Source organism: Centropristis striata, chromosome 6, assembly GCF_030273125.1.
Source record: "Centropristis striata isolate RG_2023a ecotype Rhode Island chromosome 6, C.striata_1.0, whole genome shotgun sequence".
NCBI classification, from domain to species: domain Eukaryota; kingdom Metazoa; phylum Chordata; class Actinopteri; order Perciformes; family Serranidae; genus Centropristis; species Centropristis striata.
This window is the reverse complement of record NC_081522.1, coordinates 9,350,879-9,377,349: the sequence shown is the minus strand read 5'-3', so window position 1 is coordinate 9,377,349 and position 26,471 is coordinate 9,350,879. Positions and strand designations below refer to the sequence as shown.

General features: G+C 42.2%; 1 protein-coding gene across 2 annotated transcripts in view; it reads left to right on the top strand.

The window, feature by feature from the left end:
• Positions 1-26,471, top strand: part of reln (reelin) — a 98,504-nt gene that overhangs the window by 62,408 nt on the left and 9,625 nt on the right. For both annotated transcript variants that reach the window (XM_059334864.1, XM_059334863.1), the window contains exons 12-52: positions 1,913-2,064; positions 3,010-3,125; positions 3,755-3,963; positions 4,442-4,570; positions 4,669-4,778; positions 5,637-5,703; positions 5,960-6,193; positions 7,803-7,964; positions 8,668-8,904; positions 9,537-9,729; positions 10,531-10,643; positions 12,460-12,597; positions 12,705-12,891; positions 13,589-13,794; positions 13,927-14,098; positions 14,325-14,531; positions 15,097-15,332; positions 15,507-15,664; positions 15,766-15,973; positions 16,088-16,164; positions 16,607-16,765; positions 17,056-17,250; positions 18,442-18,715; positions 18,824-18,964; positions 19,077-19,254; positions 19,364-19,448; positions 19,553-19,735; positions 19,871-20,039; positions 20,184-20,289; positions 20,416-20,642; positions 20,766-20,989; positions 21,118-21,268; positions 21,377-21,635; positions 21,818-22,067; positions 22,541-22,709; positions 22,883-23,023; positions 23,183-23,360; positions 24,718-24,911; positions 25,002-25,252; positions 25,356-25,510; positions 26,093-26,307. In XM_059334864.1, coding sequence (XP_059190847.1) covers positions 1,913-2,064; positions 3,010-3,125; positions 3,755-3,963; positions 4,442-4,570; positions 4,669-4,778; positions 5,637-5,703; positions 5,960-6,193; positions 7,803-7,964; positions 8,668-8,904; positions 9,537-9,729; positions 10,531-10,643; positions 12,460-12,597; positions 12,705-12,891; positions 13,589-13,794; positions 13,927-14,098; positions 14,325-14,531; positions 15,097-15,332; positions 15,507-15,664; positions 15,766-15,973; positions 16,088-16,164; positions 16,607-16,765; positions 17,056-17,250; positions 18,442-18,715; positions 18,824-18,964; positions 19,077-19,254; positions 19,364-19,448; positions 19,553-19,735; positions 19,871-20,039; positions 20,184-20,289; positions 20,416-20,642; positions 20,766-20,989; positions 21,118-21,268; positions 21,377-21,635; positions 21,818-22,067; positions 22,541-22,709; positions 22,883-23,023; positions 23,183-23,360; positions 24,718-24,911; positions 25,002-25,252; positions 25,356-25,510; positions 26,093-26,307 — 7,215 coding nt within the window. The remainder of the gene's footprint in view (positions 1-1,912; positions 2,065-3,009; positions 3,126-3,754; positions 3,964-4,441; positions 4,571-4,668; positions 4,779-5,636; positions 5,704-5,959; positions 6,194-7,802; positions 7,965-8,667; positions 8,905-9,536; positions 9,730-10,530; positions 10,644-12,459; positions 12,598-12,704; positions 12,892-13,588; positions 13,795-13,926; positions 14,099-14,324; positions 14,532-15,096; positions 15,333-15,506; positions 15,665-15,765; positions 15,974-16,087; positions 16,165-16,606; positions 16,766-17,055; positions 17,251-18,441; positions 18,716-18,823; positions 18,965-19,076; positions 19,255-19,363; positions 19,449-19,552; positions 19,736-19,870; positions 20,040-20,183; positions 20,290-20,415; positions 20,643-20,765; positions 20,990-21,117; positions 21,269-21,376; positions 21,636-21,817; positions 22,068-22,540; positions 22,710-22,882; positions 23,024-23,182; positions 23,361-24,717; positions 24,912-25,001; positions 25,253-25,355; positions 25,511-26,092; positions 26,308-26,471) is intronic.

Here is a 26,471-nt window from a genome sequence, read left to right as displayed (position 1 = left end):
TATCTTTATTTATATTGCACCTGTCATACCCACAGTTTCAAAGTGCTTCATGAAAATACAATCCCATGAAATACAACAAAATAATTAACAAGGAAAGTTCAAACTAGACAATTAAAACTCAGTAATTTATAAATGACAAAAACTATTGTAGTAGTACATTATTAAAACGCCAGTCGATATAGATATACTGGTTTTTAAAAGCTTTTTAAAAGCCAGGCACTGATTCAGCTGACCTGATACTGAGGAGGGTTTGGTCCACAGCCATGATGCTAATACAGTGATACTGTATTTGGTTGCCAGACCTGAGGCAACAGTCTTTTATAGCATTAAAAGAACAAAATGTGTAACAGAGCCAAACCATAAAGGTTTAAAAGTGACTAAGAAAAATCTTCAGTGAAATCAAAACCTAAATAACCCAATAAAACCTTGTCCTTAATGAATGTAGAGTCAGTTTTGGATGATGATTAATCCAATGATTTTAGAAGGCCACGTAATAGCTGGAAAGAGAGAATTAAGAGAGATTATTTTGGTACATATCAGCACTCTCATATTTTTCTTTGTTTGTACACATGCAAGTGCTTTGACACCTGTCACTTGTCATATGTCAAGTGATGCGACATGCAGCGTGTTGCACAATTTTAAGTCAAGCTCGGGGGCTGACACAGGTGAATGCCATGCCTCTGACAGCGACAGAGACAGCAGTCCATCTGTTCAGATTGAGACACATGCACACACACACACATGCTTGTAAACACACACTGGACAGCAGACAGCAGGGAAACACTGTCAGAAGCACGGCAAGAGGCAGAGAGATAAAAGAGCAGAGATGATAGATAGTGTTACTGCCAGAGAGTAATTAACAGGCCTCATGCACCAGGTCTGTCAGAATGTTTCCTCCATTAATGAGATGGACCTCAAACAGGAGGGTATTTCTGCAGCCACCCCACACCCTAACACCTTCCAGCAGCATGCCAACATGCTACACTGCATGCTAGCTCCCACCCATCAGGCGTCATGGGCTGACACATGTGTGAGGCAGGCGGGGAGAGTTTCTGCTTGTATTAATGCGACTCTCTACTAAGTGTCATTTAAGCCAATACTCGCTGTGACAGAGACACACCAGCTTATACGCTGCGTGGCAGAAAATAAAGAGGAACAGGGGGGAAAAGAAAGGGGAGAGAAAGAAAAAGAGGGAGGGGAGGTAGAGGAACACAGGAGAGGGCTGACACACTGAGTTAACTTCTGTCAGCGCTAATGAGGATCCTCTCTCCACTGTGCAGAAATATGTGTCGGCACGTGTGTGTGTGTGTGTGTGTGTGTGGGTGGGTGGGTGTCTGTCTTGTATGTGTAGGTCTTCTTTCAGGTGATTTATACTGTATTCCTGGCATTGTGTGTTTGTTTACTGGCAAGGTGTGAATTATGGCAACTGTTTACTGACTCCAGTAATAGTCTGAAGGGAGATGCTGTGTCAAAGAGGCAATCTATGAAGTGTTTGCGCCCTATGATTTCTGTTCGCTGTTATGTCAATAAAGTTTCATTTGGGGTTAAGCTTTGGCTAGTGCTTAAAGTTTCACAATAAATGTAGCCCCACTGTTTCCTTTTCTATTTATTAAACTGTGAATTATATACACACATTGCATTGTAAGTTACAGGGTTATTTTCCTTCTTTAACTAAGCTTACTCTCAATAATTAATTGTTGATACCTTTAAACTACATTCAGGCTACAATCCATTTGACTGTGAAATATTTGAACTATTAGAGTTTTTAGGAGTAATACATCTTGTGCATGATTGCTTGAATCCCTTGTTTATTGTTGTATTAATGTTGTTGAAATGCTGCAACATAAATTTAAGGTATTTTCCAGCCAAACTAAACCAGCCCTCCCTGTCTGTGTTTTTTTTTCTTTCTCAGCTGGGACATAGAAGGAGCTGTCTATGGGACCCAGTGTGGAGAGATTGAGTCTGGCTCAGCACTTGTGTTTGAGAAGGAGGGTCGGAGGTGGGTGTGCACCCCCCACCTCGACACCACGTCATATGGAAACCTTCGCTTCTACTTTACCATGGGTATGGAAATCCTGCAATCATTTATTTGGGTTAAACATGTGAATTAACGAAGTGTAGATCGTTACCATGATGTCACCCATTGGTTTATTGGCTGCAGTTTTGAAGCTTCAAGTTGGTAGATGCTTGATCCCAGCCACTGAACGTTGACGATACTTATTGTTCCTACGATGGTGAAGCATGACCTGTCATACTCTGGTTCTTATTGACTTACCTTTTTATTCTTACCTTAAACTTAACCAGTCTCATTCCTTACATCAAAACCCAACCATCCTATTGGCATTCGATGGTTGGGATCTAGCCTCTAGCTTTCAGGTTTGGCATTTTGGCTGTCACCATCTTGGATTTTGGAGACAGAAATTAGAGGGTGGGGGTTAACCAGATTTCCAACGGAGCAAGGTGCATCTTAAATTTACAAAAACTGTACTCACTTTACTGTGATATTGATTGAGGTGCTAATTTTCAAATGTACCTTGTGGAAAAAATAAACAGCCGACTCATTGACTCAACACCCAAAAACATGCTCACAGCTATTTAAATATTCACAGTACCATTGATGCCCATTGCTTTGCCTCCATCCTGATTGACAGGTCGCTCATCAATCACAAGGTGGCCACGCCCTAAAGCATACCCTGTTTTATTGTCTAGTTCACTCTAAATGGGACCATCATTTATAAAATAAAAATCTATTTGTTTTGAAGAAGACTTGAAACCAGCAATTGAGACCCTTAACACATTTGGAAATGTTTACTGAGGTAATATTTCCAAAACAATCTGACTTGTATTTTTCAGCCAGTGGAGTCGCTCCCTGCTGGCCATTAAAAAGAATGCAGGATTAGGGCATGTCGCATAACATTGTTGTGTGCATGGCCTTTCTCTTCATGGTGCCTTCACTAATATTTTTTCAAATGACATTGCATTAACATAACGAGGTGTTTTTCTGTTTAGGTGGAGGCGACTGTGATCCAGGAGAGTCTCATGAGAATGACGTGACTCTGTTTGGACTGTCTCGAGGCAGACGGGAACCTGTAACACTCGACACCCTATCTTACTCTTCTTACAGGGTGAGAACACAACACACAACACATTTGCACAGAAAAACGTTTGGACTCTTGATCAAAACCTTATAGTTAATTAACATGGAGTGCTCTTTACTGCATTAATATCATCAGATTCGATTCCTTGCCCAAGAATCCAGTCATACATTTTTGAGACTTTTAATGAAGTGTCAACATGTTATGATGGTGGATTTTTAGGTTTTTAACTATTAAGCTCTCTTTCTTGACTACATACACACAATCACAACATCAGTGTTGATCAGATTAATAAAACTGATTTAGAGTCAAAACTTTGGAAAAGCTTTTGATTGAGTGTAAAATACTTAAGAGCTGAAATCATTAGATGATGAAAAGATTCTGAGTTGTTGGTTGATTCATAATTAAAGTCCTTTTTAAGCAAAAAAGCCTAATGTTTAGTTATTCCAACTTCTTATCTGTGAGGATTTGCTGCTTTTCTGTGTATGTGATCATAAACTGAATGGCTTTTATGCACAAACAAATCAAGTAATTTCAAGACATCATCTTGAGCCTTGGGGTATTGTGATAGTAAAAGTATGTCGGGTTTCACTATTTTCTAATTAGTATCTTCCCTCTGGTCTGATCTATTTTTTTATCCTCTGTCTCTCCTATCTCAGACTCCTGCGTTGGTATCGGTGGCTCTGCCTCCTTCGCTACAAACAGCAGACACTCAGTTGTGCCTGGAGCAGAAGTCACATGGGGGTGCCAGTCGCCATGTATGGGCTGTGGACTTCATGCAGCTGCTCCCCGTGCTGCCTGGCACACACACACATGTTGCTCAATTCTCCATCAACCTCGGCTGTGGCTCCTACCAGCCTGCCAACAGGTGTGACACATTTTAAAACTAGGTTAGGCATTTTTTTTATGAGAAAATATTGCCACTTTTAAGCCAAGGAAGATGAACAAGGGAGACCTCCACACGCCAAGTGAGACACCTGAGATGCACTCAGTTATTTTGGTGTCACACAGGGAACTGAAGGACATGATAATTTACTGTTTCCAAACGGCAGCAGCAAGAGAAATCTGAACTCAGTTGGTCTCTAAGAATAAAAGTTCAAAGAGTTTGTTAAGATTATCTTACATTTCTTGTAGGTATTTAAATCCTCAGGGTTCAAACTCTTGCAGTCATTTGAAGCTTCAAATGTATCAAATTGCTTTTTAATAAAAAAGAGTAGAAGGCATACAGGGACATGCTTTACACTGGATACTCAGAAAACACCTTTTACTCTTTTATCTAATCTATATTCAAAGCACTCCACTCTTTTTACAATATTTTGAAAATGTTTTCTGATATTTTTCATTAGCGTGAGTCTGGAGTTTTCCACCAACCAGGGCCGCTCCTGGTCTCTGCTCAACACTGCGTGTCATCCAGAGCTCTGTGGGGGACCCCATCTACCTCACAGCACCGTCTACTCCTCTGACAACTACAGCGGGTATGAATGAGTCTCCACATCTGTACCTGTGTGACTGGACTTTTATGTCTACCATTGTCACTCAGTCACTGTGCATATATTGAACTTTATTTCTTCAGGTGGACCAGAATCTCCATCCCTCTGCCCAACGCTGCCCTGACAGAAACGACGCGGTTCCGCTGGAAACAGTCTGGCACTGGATTGGGCAACATGTGGGCCATAGACAATGGTTAGTACTATACATACAGGTCACATGGTGCACAAATAAGAAAAAAATTAAACGTTGTATGTGTGAAATGCAACCCACACTATGCTGCCAAGCAAATGTGATTCCTGTACTATTTGCACACATTTAAATTCGGTAATATGCATGCATTTGATGCAAAATTGGCCCCTTTCTATGCAAATGAGCCTCATTGTAAAAACAGTCCAATTCACGAATGTTAGCACTAATAGCCACACTGTGAAATTATTAGTGTCAGTACTAACAATCTGGGATATAAAATCCTAAATAAGGGTTCTCTCTGTCACATTTAAATTCCTTGCCTGAAGTTGTGGATGCCGATTGCTTCTGCACCTCATAGGTCAGGACCTGTAGCTCATTTGGAAGATTTTCTTTTTTCTTTTTCTGTCTGCCATTGTTCTGCCTACTGTATCTTGCCACAAAGGCAACATTTATACTTTGCCACATGGATAATTGTAATCACACACAAAAAAGGCTAATTGCATTCAGCTGCAACAACTTTGGGGCCATGTTTTCGCAGTAATATCCTTAGATGCATCCTTAGACCTCGAGACAAAACAGATAGCGGTCGCAAGTAATGTGCAAATTATGGTGCTGTCAGCAGCCACAATATATTCTTTGTAAATTTATCCCTTAAGTGTCATAAAAACCCATTGTTTTCATGTTTGGTTAGACCCCACAAATGAGCCCCAAAACCACCTCCTTTCAGGTCTCAACCTACTAAATACAGGATCTGTTTAGGGCAAAGACTGCATGGTTTAGGGTCATAAACATGTTTATTTTAGCTCAGCTAAGTATGCCCAAAAATGACTGTTGTAATTCCATGCCTGTGTGTTGTTTCAGTGTATCTTGGTCCAGCCTGCCTTCGTTTCTGCTCTGGGAGAGGACATTGTTCTCGCACAGGCTGCAAGTAAGGATCTGCTTTTTATTAAACCAAATAAATCCAATGGCTCTCCTTCAAAATGAGTCTGCTCATTATCCACCTAATGCCTCACAGCACCAATCACCATTCAGAATCATTCAAATTGTATTATGGTTATGATTTATTAATGGATTTTCATTATCTCTGTCATCTTTTTCTCGTTTATATCCTTCACACTTTAATGTCTCTTGTCTTTCTCTCCTACCTTTGTCTCTTCTCGTCTCACTCTGTCTCCAACTCCCAGATGTGACCCAGGCTTCAGTGGTCCAGCCTGTGAGCTTGCCTCCCAAACCTTCCCGGCTTTCCTGTCGGAGGGTTTCTCCAGCCCGCGCCTCTCCTCCTACCACAGCTTCTCCTCACTTCGTGGGGCTGAGGTCAGCTTTGGCTGTGGGGTGCTGGCCAGCGGCAAGGCCTTGGTCTTCAACAGGGACAGCAGGAGACACTTGGTTACCGCTCCACTAGACAGTTCCCAAGCCAGGTAATCAAAGTGTTAATTGAGTCATTAATGTAAAGACCAAAACAAGCTAGTTTCAACCAAGGTTATTATAGTTAACGAAAACTGACGAAATAATGAAAACTAGAATTGAAAAAAGATTTTTGTTAACTGAAATAAAAATAAAAACTAGAGTTTTTAAAAAAACGATAACTAACTGAAACTGTATTGCATGGTTACAAAACTAACTAAAACTTTTTTCATTCATAATTCAGTGTTTCTATTTGAACATGCAACACATGGTAAATATGTTTACTGAGACTGGGATGTCTACACTCCAACCAAAATTCAAAACACCTGGATCTGTAAGAGTTAATAACCTTATTGGGGCTGAGATGGATAAAATGGCAAAATTTATTATGACCTCTTTGAATCTGGCAGCCAACACATTACCCATTACAAAAAAACTAAAACTAACACTAAAACTAAACTAAAACTAAGCATTTTCCAAAAATGAAAACTAAGCTAAAACTAGAAAACTCACTCTAAAAACTAACTGAATTTGAAAACAAAAATTCACAACGAAATTAAAACTAAAACTAATGAAAAATCCAAAACTATTATAACCTTGGTTTCAACACATACCGACGTGTACGTGCAAATGTTGGGCATGCTCACAAGCACATTTTGATTCTGCAGATTATGCCAGTAGTAGATTGGCTTGTCTTCACAGTGCCTTGTCTTCATCAGGTGTCTTAACTTCTGATTGATACTGTAAATGTTCCAGCCAGTCAGATATCCACTCCCCTCCTCCGTCAATCCCTCTTTCCATCATACTGTGTGTTCCTATGCTGGGAGATGGATTGCGATCGTGGCGAGGACTGCAGATGAGAGGAGCGATGAAAGGAGAGGATGAAAATGTGTGAGAGAAAGATAGAGAGGGAACGGTGAAGTTAGATATGGCATCTGTGTTAGATTGATTATGCCTGTTGCGGCTCTCAGTGTGCCACCTGATGGCCATATTTAATGCCAGTTTCCTGGCTGATTGAGTGAACAGCTGCCTGAAAGAGGAAACTGCATTGCTACTGAGAGCACAGCTCAGCCAAGGACAGAGAGAGCTGGGGGGTGACTGGCAGCCCAAGATGGATGATGGGAATTATAATAAATATTACATTAGTATAGATGATGATATGTCTCCCAAACCATAGAGGAACACATAAAAGGATGGAAACTTGTGCGACATTCGAACTATGTACACTTAACATGGATACATGGATATGAACTCTGACTCTCATTCACTCTCTCTCTGTCTTACGCTTTCTTCCCCTCCACCTCCTCTCATCTAATTTTGTCCTCATTCATTTAATCATCTCATCCATCATCCTGCCACCTCCCTCCCACCTCTCTACTCCGCATGACTGTCTGTTTGTCTACCCTTTTACCCCTCTCTTTCTCACCTCTCCTTCCTGAGGACTCTTGGTCACCTTTCTTTTTCTTCTTCTCATTTATCAACCTGCCCTTTTCTCTCTTTCTGTGTCATTTCCTTTTTTTTTGCACTCCGTCTTACTGCTACTGTACTTGCCTGCTCTCTCCAACTGACCCTACTTTTTCTTGCTCACATTGTCTTTTATATTCTTGCTTTCATTCTATGCAGGTACCTACAGTTTACTCTTCGCCTGGGCAGCCGTAGCACGCTGAGCTCATGTCCTGCCCCGGACGAGCCAGGAGAGGGAGTCCTGCTGCATTACTCCTCAGATAACGGCATCACTTGGACGCTGCTGCAGCACTACGCTTATCAAGGCTTCCACGAGCCAAGGTACCACCTATGTTTAGAGTGTGTGTGCATGAGATGTGTGTGCTTCTGATTCTACAGAGACACTATGACTCCATTAACACACACATTTGCGCTGCTAATGGCGTGCTGGAGGTGTAAGCCACTGGGAGCCATTGAGTTGGTTAGAGCAATCTATGTGTGTAATGAAGACAAAGTGGGCTGGGTTCCAGCTGCGCGGGCCCAGTCTCAGAGCTCTTCATCACCACAACAAAGGTCAACAGGGGCCAGTGAGTCAGGAACACGTTCTACACAACTATCTGACCTGCAGGTGCAAGGGCAGGTTGTAACTCTATCAACATGCATGTTTGTGCAAAACGCCTAGGAACAGGAATTAGTCTTGACTAAGAGAAAAGGGTCTTTGTGTTGAACAGAGTGGGCTCTAACAAACTAAAAAGTGACGTAAGATGCTGTATTCATGAATCTTTTATGGTTATATTGACCATCTGCATTGTGTCAGAAGAAGCAGACTGCGATTATGCAGGCTTTAGATCCAAGTCAGTCTGAGTCACAGCTCAGTGATTAATTCCAGCTAAATGTTTGCCATTTTGGATGCTAGCCCCAAATTCATGTCACTATTCTCAAATTTGTGTGGTTTTGACTATGACGCATGCACTGCTTACATCAAGCAAACTTTCCATTATGTGTCAATAAAAATTTAATTTAATAATCTCTTTCCCCCAACCAGGATTGTGTCAGTTGAACTCCCAGCCGGGGCTCGTAAGTTTGGCGTGCAGTTCCGCTGGTGGCAGCCGTACCATTCAGGACGTGGTCATGATGTCTGGGCCCTGGATGAAATCAGCATGACCTCTGTGCTGTTCAACACCATAAGTCTCGACTTCAGCAACGTGCTGGACGTCACCCAGAGTCTTGGTTTCTATCTTGGCCATGTTCAGCCCTACTGCCAGCATGACTGGACCCTCAGGTAGGAGACTTAATGCTCTGGAGCAATAACTGTATTGGCATTTTCTTGTAATTATATTCTTTTGTTTTTAATTTTATGAAATGTTGCCTATTGGGTCCAAACCATGCTGTATAAAGATGGAGGATGTGAAGCCAAAATATCCAGGATACAGGCATCATTTGTAGCCAGAGTCTATGCAGTGGTGATCGGGTGGTAGAGCTGCTGTATCGAGGGCCCGCCCATACATGACCAATCGAGAGTCAATCACAGCTGTCAATCACGACATTATACCCCATTTTTATAGCATCAGATAACTAAATTCAACTGCATCAGTTTAATAAGAACTACCTTAATGACAATGAAAAACGCTATCAGGTGGCGATCAAGATGTTTTGGCTTCACTTTTGGGGAGTTTTCATGCTGTCCATCTTTTTACACAGTTTATGGTTTGAACGTGACTGAAAAGTTATACATTATTAAATTCTTATTTTCTATTCTGCAACTTTCATTTTGTTAAAAACAGGATTGTCTGTCTTCCTAAAGATAAAAAAATACACCATCAACAATTTGAAAGATGCTACAATAACCTATAAAAATTACATATAGTATTTGACTACAGTATGGTACCTTTCTCCCTCAATATTCTTCTGTAGTTTCTCTGGTGAGCCCAGCCCTGGCTCCAGTATTCGTTATGTGGAAACTCAGTCAATGCAGATTGGAGCTTCCTACAGTCTACAGTTCTCACTGGTCATGGGCTGTGGCCGCGAGCCGTCCCCTCACATCGACACTCAGGTCCGCCTGGAGTTCTCCACCAATCACGGCCTTACCTGGCACCTGGTTAAAGAGGTAAAGACCACTAAACGTCTTCAGCTTTGTTCCACGTGCTAATTGATTGTTGACATCCGATCCCTTGTTTTCACAGCCAGACTCACACCTTTGTTTATGACTAAAACTGGTAGAAGTCACCCTGGAGAGAGACAAGGAAACATATCATTTATTCATGATCATGAATATTGATTTACCCATTACAGCCTCCGTAATAATATGTAAATAATGAGAGTCTTTAAATGTGGCACTTTGTTTCAGATGAGAAATTATTGCAATTAGTTTTTATCATCCTACTATTAGCAAATACATGGCAATACTTGAATCAGCACGCAGATTATCTTCCCATGATTCAACAAAGATTTTCTGTGATCACAACTGCCTTATAAATATTCATGAGGCACCAAAGTATCTGCCAAGATTTTTATTGCCTTTGGAATTGAATAGGGCGTAATGAGTCCTCCATCAGTGAATTTTCTCTAATTCTCCCATGTGCACGAAAATGCAGTCATCTGGCAAGTGCAGACTGTAACTCTCTGAATGTCCTGTACTTTTAATCCCTGCTTGTGTTCCAATGTTCAAGGTCAGAGATACTGTAATCCTGCCTTCGCCTATTATATGCGTACACTGTGGGATTAATGCAGTCTCAGGGTGTGTCTGCAGGAGATCATGCCATTTCTGAGGAATTTTGCTAGAAAACAATATCCACAATGATAAATGAGACACTTTGTTTTAGGATTTTTTGGTAATCAACATTAAGCAAAACCTGGGTATAAACGTGTTGTGTTTTATAATAGAAAAGCCCTTGTGTCTTTCATCTAGGCCTGTTTGCCAGGCATGCCAAGCTGCTCTGAGTTTACAGCTCCCAGTGTCTACCACCCATCAGAGTTCAAAGACTGGAGACGCATCACTTTGTCTCTGCCTCAGAAGACATGGTAAGAAACTCACGTCTGTACAGTAGACATAGAAGAAAAGATTCACAAAGTGCCCTCTGGGATAAAATGTCCTCTGATTTGATCTTTGATGCTGTTTTTTGTAGTCAATGAGCATAATGCACCTTAGATATAGTCAGATGTACAACAGAGAGCTGGAAAAGAGGAAGGGTCCACACCTGTTACTATTAATGTCTGCATGTATACACATACAAACAAAGACACATTCATATACAGCTATATACATGCACAAACTTCCACCCTGATTCATAAAAAGCTGGGATGTTGTAGAAAACGTAAATAAAAACAGAATGCATGAACTTCAGAATGAGTGTTTATGTACAAGAAACAAGTTTCACAGTTTGAACATTAGATGTCTTGTTTTTGTACTGAGTTCTTTTGAATGTAGGTTGCAAAGGATTTGTAAATCATTGCGTTTCTGGTTTAGTTTTTTGTTTTACATTTTTACAGCACCCCACCTTTTTTGGAATCATGGTTGTAACTGTGCTATAAAAAAGCGAAGCATGCTTTGCTTACAAGAATATTGCATAACAGTTTTTAAACATCAAATCCCACTGAGATTGCACGGTAACAATGAAATGTATGTTCTTAGTGCAGATGGTAAAATATGATAACATTCGCTTACATCCACACTAAAATATTAACATCTCATCAGTCGTGTAGTTTAAAAGCACACAAAAAGCAGTATGTCATGATTGCTTCAACTCTGTTATAAAACACTCTTAAACAAATACAAAAAGGAGAAAACGCTGGCTGAGCTCAAACTTTTTAATTTGTGTTGTATGTGCCAATACAAAGACTGTAATTACATTGTATAAAGATAATAACACTGTATTAAATCAGTTTAAGGGCAAACAGAACTGAAACAGGCCCCATACTGAACCAGTCAGCCTTGCACTGATCAGTTCCTGAGGAGCACATGTGCTGTTACAGCCTTAGCTCACACATATATCACCTCTAACAATCACATAAACCTTCCACACCGAGCACTGTGACCTCCACCTCCATTTCATTCTACCACCAAGCTCCTAAATAAAGGTGGTCTAATCTCCTGCAGGGTGTGATGAGAGGTCACAGGGTCATGGCAGTAAATGATAATAAAACAGTCGTGGCCAGTTCTGTATGATCAGGAGGTGGTCTGAGTTGATATGGGTCACAGAAGCGGCAGGCTAAGAAACTTCCCTGCCATAAAACTCCCAATATACCTGACTATCTAAGCTCCTACTGCCATTTGTCATCGCTGTACATGCACCGAACAGCAAGCACCGACTCACACGCACAAGCATGTACTCACACTGCACACGCATTCTCCTCCACACACTAACAGAGATGATGTGATGATGGTATTGCCCTCTCTGACATTCATTTCACACAACTGCAGAACCCATGCACACACACACACACACACACACACACACACACACACAGAGGAAAATAGACATGCACACATGTGATAAAGTTAATCTTTACCTGCCAGAACACTAAATCTACAAATCGCTATCCCCGGTGGAGAAGCAGATTTGTGGGTATAACATGATGATGTGGTTGACATGCAAGCAGCTGCTGTTGATTTCTGAGATTATGTAATGCATTTTTAACATTACATTACTTTTTATCAGCTATAATCGATGAGTCAGTTGCAGTATTTCATTGCATTTTGTTCAGCTTCTATTATATGAATGCATTTAGACTATTTTGTGTGTGTGTGTGTGTGTGTGTGTGTGTGTGTGTGTGTCTGTGTCTGTGTCTGTGTGTGTGTGTGTCTGTGTCTGTGTCTGTGTGCGCCTTCTGTGTCCAGGTCCAGTGCCACACGGTTCCGCTGGATCCAGAACTACTACGGAGAGCAGGACGAGTGGGCCCTGGATGACATCTACATCGGCCAGCAGTGTCCTAACATGTGCCACGGACATGGCTGGTGTGACCATGGACACTGCAGGTCAGACACACGCGCTTTATTACCTTTCCAAGATCACTCAACACAGACACCCATAAATATCTTTTCATGGATGTTTTAACACGTTCAGCCGCTGTCTTCTCTTGTAGGTGTGATGATGGTTTCTCCGGAACAGACTGCCAGCCCTCCTCCCCTCTCTCCTCCAGTGTATTGTCTGACTTTGAATCCCAAGATGCACTGCTGGCCACATGGCAGGAGGTGATTGGTGGAGAGGTAGTCACCCCCGATGAGGGCTGTGGCGTAGTCTCATCCGGATCATCCCTGTACTTTAGCAAGGTGAAATAACGATAAAAATCTTTAAGAAAGCTGTGTTTTAGTCCTTCGTACCGCTGTAAATTATCCAACTAAGATTGCAAAATCAACTAATTAAAGTTTGGCGGAAAGCTATGCCAAGTTTGTGTTGCAGATCCAGGAACTTTCAAACAATTTCTTCACATTACAGCATTTTTTTTTAACAATTTTATTTTGTTCCATAAACTATGGCAATTACTTCGAAGAAAGAAATCAGGAACATGAATCCAACAATTGTCCCTGTGTGTATTGGTGCAAATCCAAATCTAGATTACAAATGTAAAAATATTTTTTTGTTATTAAAATAACCAATTTAGAGTATTGTGCAAACTTGGCAGAGGAACAGTACACAATGTGTGATTACTTTCTACTTTTTTGCTGACAAAACCTGCTGACCTTCTACCTCTGAATAACCTCTATCTAAAAAACAAAGATTTATTTTATTTGCTTGACAAAATACTTGATTGTGACTGGATGGATGTGTGCACAATTTTCATTTAGCTCTGTATTCATGATTCACAAAGATATTGTTGGGACAAAGTTCCCATAACAAGAGTTTATTGAACCGCAATATGAACAACCAATATTCATATTTTAAGCATAAATAAGTGACTATGATGATATGATGAAGTGTGACCCATGCAGCTCGTAGTTGATCATCCTGACTGTCTGTTGTTGTCAGGCTGGGCTGAGGCAGCTGGTGAGCTGGGACCTGGACACTGAGTGGGCAGAGTTTGTGCAGTTCTACCTGCGAGTTGGCGGAGACTTAACGGACTGTAACCAGGCGGACAGCAGGGAGGAAGGAGTGCTGCTGCAGTACAGTAATGACGGAGGCATCAGCTGGGGCCTCATCGCTGAGATGTACTTCACTGACTTCACCAAGCCGCGGTGAGAAACCTGGGGATGGTGGAAGGGGATCTGCTTTTACCGTTTGTGGTACTCAATATGATGAAAGAGTGTATCTGGGATGATTGTATATTTTGGAAGAGAGGCATTACCTGTCTCTTTTTCCTTCCTCAGCTTTGTCCACTATGAGCTTCCCCTGGCCTCTAAAACCCCCTCCACAAGGTTCCGTTGGTGGCAGCCTCTTCACTCTGGGGACGGCTATGACCAGTGGGCAATTGATGATGTCATAATTTTGTCAGAGAGGGAGAAACATATCATCCCCATGGCCAATCCAACTCTACCACAGGTCAGAAATCCATTCGAGGAGCTTTTTCTTTATCTTGTCATTTGTGCTCTGACCTTGTGCAGCAGCTTCAGCCTCATCTTGACATAGTACTTGTTTTCTTGTAATGGAAAGTGTCAGCCTAACTAAAACAGAACAGCTATAAAAATCTTTCCAGAAGTGTATCCATTTATCTCATGAGAAATGTGTTCACACAAAACCCAACAATAAACGTCTTTTCTCTCTACAGAACTTTTACGAGAAGCCAGCATTTGACTACCCTCTGAACCAGATGAGTGTGTGGCTGATGTTGGGTAATGAAGGCATGGAGAGGGAAAGCAACAACAGCTTCTGTGCCCCAACACCCTCCGCCATGGTGTTTGGTCGTTCAGATGGGGACAGAGTGGCCATCACCAGGGACCTGGCCCTGCGTCCTGGCTACACCCTTCAGTTTAAGGTATCCACATGTGTAAACTAGAAAAGCAGAGGGGATTTTGAAGGTGCAAATTTTTCAGAAACAGGTGCACAATACTTCTTTTTTAGCAGCCCGTTCGAAAATCCTAACTTGTCACATATTGACAATTAGTCAGGACCCCTTGGCATCACTTTTTAATGCACAAGCTACCCCTTAAGCGTCTGTGATATAGCATAAAGAGTGCCAAAGTCCACACAGAGAAGCAGTTTGGGCGGATGAATGGGTCAGACAAACACAGACTTTCATCCCAGTAACTATTCAGTTAGTATTCTATGTGAAAATATCACAAAACATGTAAAACCACAATAATTTTAACCCTAACTTGTTAGTTTTGTTGCACATAATCAAGTAAGTTTGGGTACATTCACAGAGTTAACAATGTGTTAAAGTCTACCGACCTACCCCTGCACATCCAAAACTGTTGTTAAAGGGGTTAAAAAGTGATGCACCTGACAAATCATTCGTCTGTGATGAGTTAGGAGTGAAAATGTGTTATTGTCATAATGAAACTGTTGTTTAAATGTCTGTCCTGTGTTTCCCATCCCAGCTGAATATAGGCTGTGAGTCAGAGTTTAGCGCGTCTGCTCCAGTCATGCTGCAGTACTCTCATGATGCGGGTCGTACCTGGGCGCTGGTGAGAGAGGGCTGTTACCCAGGAACCCCAGGGGCAGGTGTCTGTGAGGGCAGTGGTCGTGAGCTCAGAGAGCCCACCGTCTACAACACTGGAGACTATGAACAGTGGACCAGGGTCACTGTGGTCATACCACGCAATGTTGCAGCCAGGTAGCTATAGTAACAAGCATGCAATTTGATCTGCTAAGTTGAAATAGTGATTTCATTAAATTTTGAGACACTGAATATTTTTAATAGTAGTATAATATTATGATTTAGTTAGTATAATTAAAATTTCTGCTATATTTCTCTCATTCTATAATCTCCTTTCCCTCATTTTTCCAGCAAAACCAGGTTCCGTTGGTTCCAGGAGAGCAGCATGTACAGAGATGCCCCAGCTTTCGCCTTGGATGGGGTCTACATCTCTGAACCTTGTCCAAACCACTGTGGGGGACATGGGGATTGCATTTCTGGAGTCTGCTTCTGTGACATGGGATACACAGGTACAATTACAGTCAGGGAAGGAAAAAGAATGGAAAAAAAAAGATTGTATTCTCAACATATCTTTACATTTTATACCTTGATTTCCTATTCTGTCCCATAGTGGAACAGGACAGTTGTGTCCCATCTGTAGCTAGTCCCACAGAGCTGACTGAGGGCTTTGAGGGGAAGCTGAGCCCACTCTGGCAGAGCCTAAGTGGGGGACAAATTGGAGGCGGTTGTGGCATCATTGGTGAGGGCAAGGCTCTTTACTTCAGTAGCCCTGGGAGGAGAGAAGCACGCACAGTGCCTCTAGACACCACCAACACACGGTGAGTGATGATCACACCTATAAACCTCTTATCTGTATGTGCTTGAGAACAGCTACATACCTGGCTGTTTGTTAAATTTAAAATGTATATGTGGTTGCAACTGTTTCCATACAGGTTGGTTCAATTCTACATCCGTATTGGCAGCAAGAGTTTGGGGCCCACTTGTACCAGGCCTCGCTCCCGCAATGAAGGTAATTATTACATGCTGTGGAGGCCCTCTGCTGCATTCATGTGGCTGTTCCTTAACAGTGCAGCTCCACATCTGATCTGATCAGTTCACCACTGGCTTTTCTCCATTTGTTCCTTCTCACTCTTCTTTGATCAGCCCTGAGATCCAGCCAAGGCTGTGTAGGTACAAATTTGGTACTGGTGTTTTTTTTCTAACGGAGAATCAAAGTCTATTCTGGTAACCAGTCAGCAGATTGTGGATCTTTAGCCTGCAGCAGTGCTAAAGGCTCAGTCTGCAATGTCAGATAAAACACAGCTAGCCTCCTAAACAGCTAATCTGTAATAATCAGGGCTTCTGATTCTATTGCATGTGCTATATTTACTTAGTTCTGCATCTGTGTCTATGTAAAAATGATTTCCCCCCTTAAAGTTCCCTCTACTCTGCTCTTTGTTCTGTGATTTTAGGTGTCATTGTCCAGTTCTCTACCAACAATGGTGTCCAATGGCAGTTCTTGAGGGAGCTGGACTTTAGTTCCTTCCTGGAGCCTCAGGTGGTGACCATCGAGCTGCCACCTGCAGCCAAAACCTCCTACACAGTGTTTAGATGGTGGCAGCCACAGCAAGGTTAGTGCATATTTAGGGTGCACAATATCATAGAAAAGCTCTGAAAAGTAACAATATTAATATCTTTTTTATATTACAGCTTGAAGGTCTTTACACACAGGAGACAGTTTTTTATGCACTGGGTTTGCACGTGGTACTTTCACACAGAACATAAATATTAAATGACAAAAAAGTGACTTTTTTGTAGGCAAATTATATGTATTTTCATGTTGTTTATTCATTATGTCCCTGGTGTATAAAAGCCTTTAGTTAAGTAATTCACTTTGACTTTCTTCTCTCCAACCTTGAAGGGAAACACTCTGCCCAGTGGGCTCTGGATGATGTCTTGATCGGTATGAACGACAGCTCCAGAACAGGTTTCCATGACAAGTTCGACGGAACGACACCGCTGAGGCACAACTGGTACCGCATTCAGGGTGGGGAGGTGACTGTGGACTGTCTGTCTCTGGACACAGCACTTACCTTCAACTCTGAGGCCATTGATAGTGAGTCACACAAACACATTACTGCGTATAAGCACACACATTTAGAGAAGAGCACTTATGACTACTGTCACAAAAACAATAGACCCAAATACAGATGAAGACTGATGAATGACAAAAATAAGGTACATAAACATGCATGTTCCTGCATAGAAAGCAGGAACAGAAGTAAAGCCAAAACACCAGGAATGCGAGACACTGGATGAAACTAAACACTGGAAACCGAGGCTGGAACAGAATAAGCAAAGTCCCTTGACAACTACAGGGTTGTCAGTTGTAATGCCAAGACTGGCTCAGAAAGTGCATGGAAAAAGAAGGAGTTACCCCCTCAATAATCACTGTCTAGAGGCCCCTTAGTAAGACACTTAACACCCAACTGCTTCAGCGAATCTGCTGTGTTTGTGGGGAGCCACCCAGAGTGAATGTGTTACTGAAAACAGCTGCACAGTTGGCATCGCATGATGAAAAAAATATGAAAGATACAACTATGTACACATACATGCATATGAACATCTAGTGAACAAGTCCATATATTCACACACTCATCAAACCACATAAATAGCTTTACAGTGACATCACAGTATTACCCACACAAAAGGCAGAAATTGAATCACCCATTTACTGTGGCGCTGTGGGTCCTGCATTATTAATGAGAGCAAACCTGAATGAACATCCTGCCTGTTATTAATGCTTGCTTCAAGCTGTGAGCAGATTTACTTTGCACAAATATTACATTACATTAGGGCCCATTCATTAAGTGTGCACAGCCAGATCAGTTTGGCAACACATCTATAAACATAAAACTCCTGTTTTCCTGTGTGAACACATGAAGCACTGATTGTCTCCATGACTCCATGAAACATGCACACATTTAACACATAACTCAGCAATACCTATTATTTTGAAGGCTATATTTGCATTTGGAATTGCATTGACTTGTGTGTTTTTGGTGTGTGGCAATGATGTGGAAATTCACACCCATGTGAGTTTTTTGTGTTTTTTTAGGGTAACATAAATAATAGAGTTCACAGTCTTGCCTATTTCATCATAGTTAAGGATATGTCACAGAAAATACAGGTTCATTTTGTTGAGGCACTATTTAGCAAAATCATTAAATGTTAAATCATTATTCATACAAGAACAGATTCTACTTAATACTAAAAATGTAACATTGCTTGTCCACTTTGTTTGCAGAAAAGCCAAGGTATGCAGAGAGCTGGGACTTCGAGGTGTCAGGCTCATCATTCCTGCAGTTTGAGCTGAGCATGGGTTGTAGCAAGTCCACCTCCTTCTCCCATGGTGTTCGACTGGAGTACTCCACAGACTGCGGCCATCACTGGTCTCTTATCACCCCAGAGTGTGTGCCACCGGCTATTGGCTGTGCTGGTTATACTCAGAGCTCCATCTACACCTCGACCCAGTACAAACACTGGAGGAGGATCACTGTCTACCTGCCCAGTGCTGCTAAGTATGTGTTTACCCAAAATCAGTAGAAAATTTTGATAATATTCATGAACAAAAAGTTCATGAACTCCTGATGCTACTTTTTATTCTAATTTTCCTCTTAATCCGTCAGTTCCCCCAGAACTCGGTTCCGTTGGATCCAAACCCACTTCACCCCAGGGGCAGAAGGATGGGCGCTAGATAATGTGTTACTTGCCCCTGGCTGCCCCTGGATGTGCTCTGGACATGGTCTGTGTGACAATGGCCGCTGTATGTAAGTAAAACAGGCTTTTCTGCACAGCTGATTGAATTTTAAATGTTTGGTCATTTTAATTTCCTACATGTAATTGTTACTTACCATTACTTTTTCTCCCATTCCCACACAGGTGTGACAAGGGGTATGGAGGGGCACACTGTGTGCCTTTGGCCTCCCTGCCATCTGTACTGAGAGAAGACTTTAATGAGAACCTGCAGCAGGAGACGTGGCCCGAGGTGTACGGAGCAGAAAGGGGAACTCTGAGTGGGGAGCCTCTTAAATCTGGCACAGCTCTCATCTTCAAAGGGGTACGGTCTTAACCACCATGAAGAAAACATACAACAGAGCTTGACATCTTTAGACGACTAAATGTTCTTCAGCTGACAAATAATGTAATCCCTGTTGGGGTGTTTGCAGGATGGTATGCGGATGATAGTGTCCCGGGATCTGGACTGCACCAACACTCTCTACATCCAGTTCTCCTTCAAATTCATCACTAAAGGTAAGACATAACTTTTTCTTCTTCATGGCATCGCTTTATTTTTTTATAAAGTGTGTTTTTTTTCAGGACAAGGTTGTAATAGTTTATGTTGTCTGCTTTTCTAGGTGTCCCAGAGCGCTCCCATTCAGTGCTGCTTCAGTACTCTGTGAACGGAGGAATCAGCTGGCTGATGCTGGATGAGTTTTACTTCCCAGCCTCCACTGACACTCTGTTCCTCCACCTGCCGCTGCCAGCCAGCGCTCAGACCAACGCCACCCGCTTCAGGCTCTGGCAGCCTTACAACAGCGGTTAGTGGACACAATGTGTGGTTGCTCACTCCAATTCACACAATCTCTGCTCTTCACATCTCACATCTCGGTTTCTTCTTGACATTTACAATACTGAAACATTGGAACAATCTCAACATTATTCTTCCCTTTCAGGTAAGAAGGAGGAGGTGTGGGTGATAGATGATCTCATCATTGATGGCAGCTCCTTACACAACCCACCAGTGGTGATAGACAGCTTCGAGGAAGGCCCCAATGACTCCAACTGGCTGTTTTTCCCAGGGGGGAACACTGGCCTCTACTGCCCCTACCAGAAGACTGGACTGTAAGAAAAACTGTTTTGATTTTGACAATTATAGTGTCGTGACAGCATTTCTGTTATTGTATCTTCTATGAGATCAGTGATGATAAAACTTGCAAAAAAGATGTTTTTACCCTTGACTAATTTTTGTGTGTGTGGACGGTGCAGGGAGGAGGATGAGTCAGCCATGGTGTTTGTCTCCAGTGAGCTTGGCGAGCACTCCATTACCACCAGGGACATTGACGTAAATGAGAACACTATCATCCAGTTTGAGGTACACAAACACAGCCTAGATGACTTCTTTTACAAAACAACAATAATAACGCTTACTCATTCAGAAAACATTAATCATTGGCTCGTCATCTTTGCCGATGTTGTGAGTATTTATGTTTCTCTCCAGATTAATGTGGGCTGCACAGCTGAGAGCTCCTCCGCCCATCCAGTTCGTCTGGAGTTCTCACGGGACTTTGGCGCCACGTGGCACCTGTTGGTGCCGCTGTGTGCTGGTGGGCCCCAGCCCTCCTCACTGTGCTCCACAGAGCTCCACCCTGCCAGCATCTATTTCCCCGGTACAACTCAGGGCTGGAGGAGGGAGGTCATCCACTTTGGCAAGCTTCGCCTCTGCGGGTAAGGACTGGATACATCCTGTACAGCAAATAGCAGCAAAAACAACAACAAGGGGAATTGTTTTAATATGTTAACAAAATATGTTTATTTCTGTCTGTCTCTAATCCTTTTACCTCCTTATAGGTCAGTAAGGTTCCGTTGGTATCAAGGTTTCTTCTCAACTGGTTCTGCTCCTCCAACATGGGCATTAGACAACATCTACATCGGCCCACAGTGTCAGGATATGTGTAATGGTCACGGGACTTGTGTGGGTGGCAGCCACTGTGTGTGTGACCCCGGCTACTCTGGATCTGACTGCTCTGTGCCTGACACCCCCAACCCTGACTTCCTCAAGGAGGACTTTGAAGGTAGACCAGCATACAGACACAAAAAGCCTTCAGGATGTTGGCAGCATAATGGATTTATGATTGTGTGTTTACTGTGTTGTTGCTTCCTGTGTGTGTGTGTGTGTTTGTGTACATCCTTGTGTCTTTAGGAGGAGCTGTGGATGCTGAGCGTTTCAGACTACTGAGCGGTGGTAAACCATCCAGGAAGTGTGGTATTATGTCAAGCGGGAACCACCTGTTCTTCAGCGAGGACGGCCTGCGCATGTTGGTCACCAATGACATGGACCTGTCAAATGCCAGGTATGGCTACAATGACAAACAAACATCAAAGATAAGCACTTACCAGCACTTTGTTGTTAAATTTACAGTTTTCAGTGATAATCTCTCGTTTCTGGTTGTATTTTGCAGGTTTGTTCAGTTCTTCCTTCGTCTTGGCTGTGGTAAGGCGGCTCCAGACCCTCGCTCCCAGCCTGTGTTGCTGCAGTTCTCTGTGGACGGAGGTCTTACCTGGGGCCTCCTGCAGGAATTTCTCTTCAGCAACAGCAGCAATCAGGCTCGTCTGGTGGCGCTGGAGATCCCGCTGCGTGCACGGACACCTTCCACTCGCCTCCGCTGGTGGCAGCCCTCTGAGAACGGACACTTTTACAGCCCATGGGTCATTGACCAGGTACAGTAAGTGAGGATCCATCAAACCATCCATTCAGTCTTAAATCATGTTCACTCAAGCATTGAAACATCATGGCTCTTATCCATCCAATCTTTCATTTTTCATCCATCTAACAAATCCACATCAGCCTTCTTTACATTTCTTTACTTTAACTGTGCAAACATGTATCTTTTATTCCCCAGGTGGTAGTAGGTGGCAGTGCCAGCGGCTGGGGACCTTTGGAAGATGACTTCTCCTCAATCGACGGACGATCATGGCTCCTCCACCCTGGAGGAACCCGGATGCCTGTTTGTGGCTCTGATGGGCCTGCATTCGCATTCATAGAGAAGTCCAACACTCGCTATGCTGTTACAACCGACATCAGTTTGGGTCAAGATGCCTTCATCCAGTTTGACTTTTCTGCTTCCTGCTCCGTCACCAACTCCTGCTACTGTAAGCAATAAAACCTGTTAACAAGCTGTGATTGGTAGTCAATACTGAATAGGGCTGCAACTGACACATCAAATTATTGATTCATTTGACAGTTAGTTTCTCAATCCACTGATCGATTGTTTTTTCTCTAAAATGTCAGAAAATAACTGAAAGATGCTGGCTAATAGTCCAAACACCAAACATCTTCAGTTTTCATTGTACATGACAAAGAAAAACATCAAATTATCACCTTTGAGAAGATTGAACCAGTCAATTGTTGGCATTTTTACTTGCAAAATTGACCATGAAAAATGAAACAATAAATGGAGAATCAAAATAGGTGCAAATTACCTATTTGTTGAATGACTAACAAATCAGTTTTGATATCCTATATTTCGTGTTTCAACTGTCAAGCTGGTTATGTTGTGAGTTGTTTATGCAGTTTATTCAATGAACCTAATGTTGACATTTGCATTTCTCTTCCTTCTCTGCAGCCGTAGAGTTGGAGTATTCTCTGGATCTGGGTCTGACGTGGCAGCCTCTGGTCAGAGACTGTCTGCCCACAAGCCCTGACTGCTCCTCCTACACCCTGCAGAGGCTGCTGGTTTCTGACACATACAACAAGTGGGGCCGAATTACCCTGCCTATCCCGTCATATGCCAGGTCAGCACTGCCTAAACTCAGACAGGGACAAACTAGTGTAGCATATCCTGATTCTGCACTATACTCTTAAGCATAAAGTGCCATGTCGGGATTTACAGTTCAATTCTTTGATACTGTATATAAGTCGGTTCAACTTAACCTGTGAAATCTGTGACTTTGATTTATGTCTTTAGGTCTCCAGCCACAAGGTTCCGCTGGTTCCAGCAGGCTCCCTTTGACAAACAGCAGACTTGGGCTCTGGACAACCTCTACATTGGAGACGGCTGCCCAGATATGTGCTCTGGACACGGACGCTGCCAACAGAGCTCTTGTGTGTAAGTAACTCAATTCAAAATTTCTTATTTTTTTGACTTTTTATTTGATCATGTAAAGTTACTTTACTGTATACACTAGGTTTGTGTTACTGAACTCAGTATAACTTGGTAGCGAACTTCTCTTTTTATCTGATATTTTATATCCTCTATCCTGCCCAGGTGTGACCCAGAGTGGGGTGGAGAGTACTGCGATGAACCCGTGGTTCCTCTGCCCTCCCAATTGAAGGACAGCTTCAGTCGAGCTCCCTCACTCAGCCACTGGCACGTACTCACTGGTGGGAAACTCAGCACTGTGTGTGGAGCCGTGGCCTCTGGAGCTGCTCTGCACTTCAGCGGGGTAAATATACATTAGCATACTTGTTTGGTTCTTTTTGATCTCTTTTTTTACTTTCTCACAATATTAAAACCAGGAACTAGGTGGAAGATAAATACAATTAACTGCAACAGAAATAAGCACATACTCCAGTCATGTTAAGTAGGGATTTAAACTTCTTGCAATAAAGACAACAAAAGCACTGACATGTTCTGATTCAGTGAGGCCAAGAGATAATGCAGAGATAGAAATAGAGAGAGGCATCCAACAGTATCTGAAAGATGCTGCTTCAGAGTATTAATCTGTTGAATAAAAGACCAAAAAGTAAGTAGCTGTCAGCCTTTATGTCAGCTCAAGTTCCCCCTCAGGCACTTAGGGCAGTGTGGTTAATGGATACTTATTGACAGGCTGATCTTAATGTGGACGGACACACTGCCAGAGAAATCTCTTAAGAGTGGCTGTGTAAAGGACTCGCATTAAACTGTATCAAGATAAATTACTACTCAGTTCAAACTTTAACCAATAAAGACGACAAACTTCTGCAATAAACATTACAAAGGCAGTGACAGGTGCTGATTCAGTGGAGCAAACAGATGACACTACATTCAGACTTTATTGATTCAGTTCGTTATTCTGGTTACATGACAGCAATGTTTTCTGTAATAAATACAACATGCATCTTTGAACCTTTTGGATTTGTTTTCAGAAGGATGATACAGTTGAATCAGTGGTGGAATGTAACTAAATACATATACTCAAGTACTGTACTTAAGTATAATTTTTAGATACATGTACTTTACTTGAGTATTTCCATTTTATGTAACTTTATACTTCTATTTCAACTACATTCTGAAGCAATGATTGTCTTTTTACTCCACTATATTTAGCTAACAGCTTTAGTTACTTTTCAGGTGAAGATTTAACATGAAAAACATGATCAATTTAAAAATTATTACACATTTTTACAAATTAAACCACATACTAGTGTAATAAGTGGTCAAAATTAGCCCTACCTTGACAAGATTTAAATGCTGCTTATATAAATGTATCAATTATAATAATGATCTAATAATATATTTGGAATAAATAAAACATGGGCTCCATTTGCATAGCAAGTATTTTTACTTTTGATACTTTAAGTACATTTTGATGCTGATACTTTTGTTCTTGTATTTCAGTAAGAACGCAGGACTTTTACTTGTAGTGGAGTAATTTCACAGTGTGGTATTTGCACTTTTACTTCAGTAAGGGATCTGAATTCTTTTTCCACCACTGAGTTATATAGAGAATGATTTAAATGGAGAAATAGAATAAAAGACAGACAGGCCTCCATCAATCACAGGCTAGTCTACTGACTACATTTCTCTATGTGTGTGTACAGAGCTGCAGCCGTCAGCTGGTGACAGTGGACCTGAACCTGACCAACGCTGAGTTCATCCAGTTCTATTTTATGTACGGCTGCATGATCCCACCGAGCAACCGCAACCAGGGTGTACTTCTGGAGTACAGTTTGAACGGAGGAATCAACTGGCACCTGCTGACAGAGATCTTCTATGATCTGTACACCAAGCCTGGGTGAGTTTTAGCACAAAAGATACACAGACATGACTCAGGGAAGAGTAAAGCAGGAGATCTGTAACTTTCTTCATGTTTTTTCTGTTTTAGGTTTGTGAATGTGCTGCTGCCCCCTGCTGCCCGTCAGGAGGGAGTGCGTGTGCGCTGGTGGCAGCCTCAACATGAGGGAGCAGACCACAGTGATTGGGCTCTGGATAACGTCCTCATTGCGGGCTCCGACCCACGAGCGCAGATATCTGACACATTTGGAGGGGTGGCACTGCCAAACCACGAGAGAGCTCCTGCTGATGGAACCTCAGGGAGGATAGGGCAGCTGAGCGAGCAGGAGGAAACTCCGATAGGTATTTCTAAATCAATGCCTCAATTTAAAAAATCCACAGTAATTTTATGTTTTTGTCCCTAAAAAGAGCATCCTTTTCTCTTCTCTTCTTTCTTTGTCCTCAGTGAGCGACCATTGGTTGTTCTCAGAGGACTGCTCAGTGCAGCGTTTCTGCAGCTCTCCTGATGGAGTGATGGTGTGTGGCAATGCTGATGGAAGAGAGGTGTACGCTGTCACACATGATATTATTCCTGACAAGGGCTGGGTCATGCAGTTCAAGGTAACTAATGAGCCTAAAGTGACGCATAGGCAATAAAATAATTGATTTGTATTGTGTGATGTCCTTTATAGCGAGTTTACACTACCCTGTTTTCCCTGATTCGAACTTGCTTGCCATGAGTGATGATCACTATATATGAATTTAATTTATGAATTTAATTTAAAGAGTCCAAGTCCAAATCCTGTAGTGTGACATCGTTTACATTTTTAAGCGTACAAAGCTTCTTGCAGATATCAGTTTTTGGAGGAAAGAACCCCAGTCTTATATGTGATCTTGTGTGTTTTATCTTATCATTTCTTGCATGTGGTTTGTTGACTTAATGTAGTTTGGAGACTAGACAGACTTGCCAAGGATTCCTCCTACTGCAATGTCTCCTTTTGCCAATTATTAGTGTAATGTTCAAACCAACTTTAGGATACCCCATTCGAAGACAAAAAGTTGTGTGATTTGATCAGTTCAGCAATCTGACAACTTTAAAAGTCGTAATTAATGGAATAAGTATTGCACCTTTTGTATGAATTGAAGTCAGTAGGACCTATTTGCAATGATGGTAAACCTGTTGATATCTTTGTGTTGATTTAGATTGCAGTAGGCTGCAGTGTGCCAGAACGTCATGCAGATCGGCAAATTCATGTTCAGTACTCAGTGGACTTTGGAGTCACCTGGAAGTACCTGGTGCCCCAGTGCCTGCCTGCAGATCCCCGCTGTGGAGGTCAGGTCTCCCAGCCGTCAGTCTTCTTCCCTGCTGAAGGCTGGAAGAGGGCGGTCTATCCCCTGCCTGACAGCCTGGCTGACACGTGAGTCATCTTGCATCATATCTACCTTGACAAAACATACAGTACTGCCTCATATTTAATTGTACCATCAAGGCATTCTACACCTGAATTATTGATGGATGAAATTATTGTCAACGTATAAATTGTTAAAACTGTTGCCATATAAATTATGAAAATAGTATGCA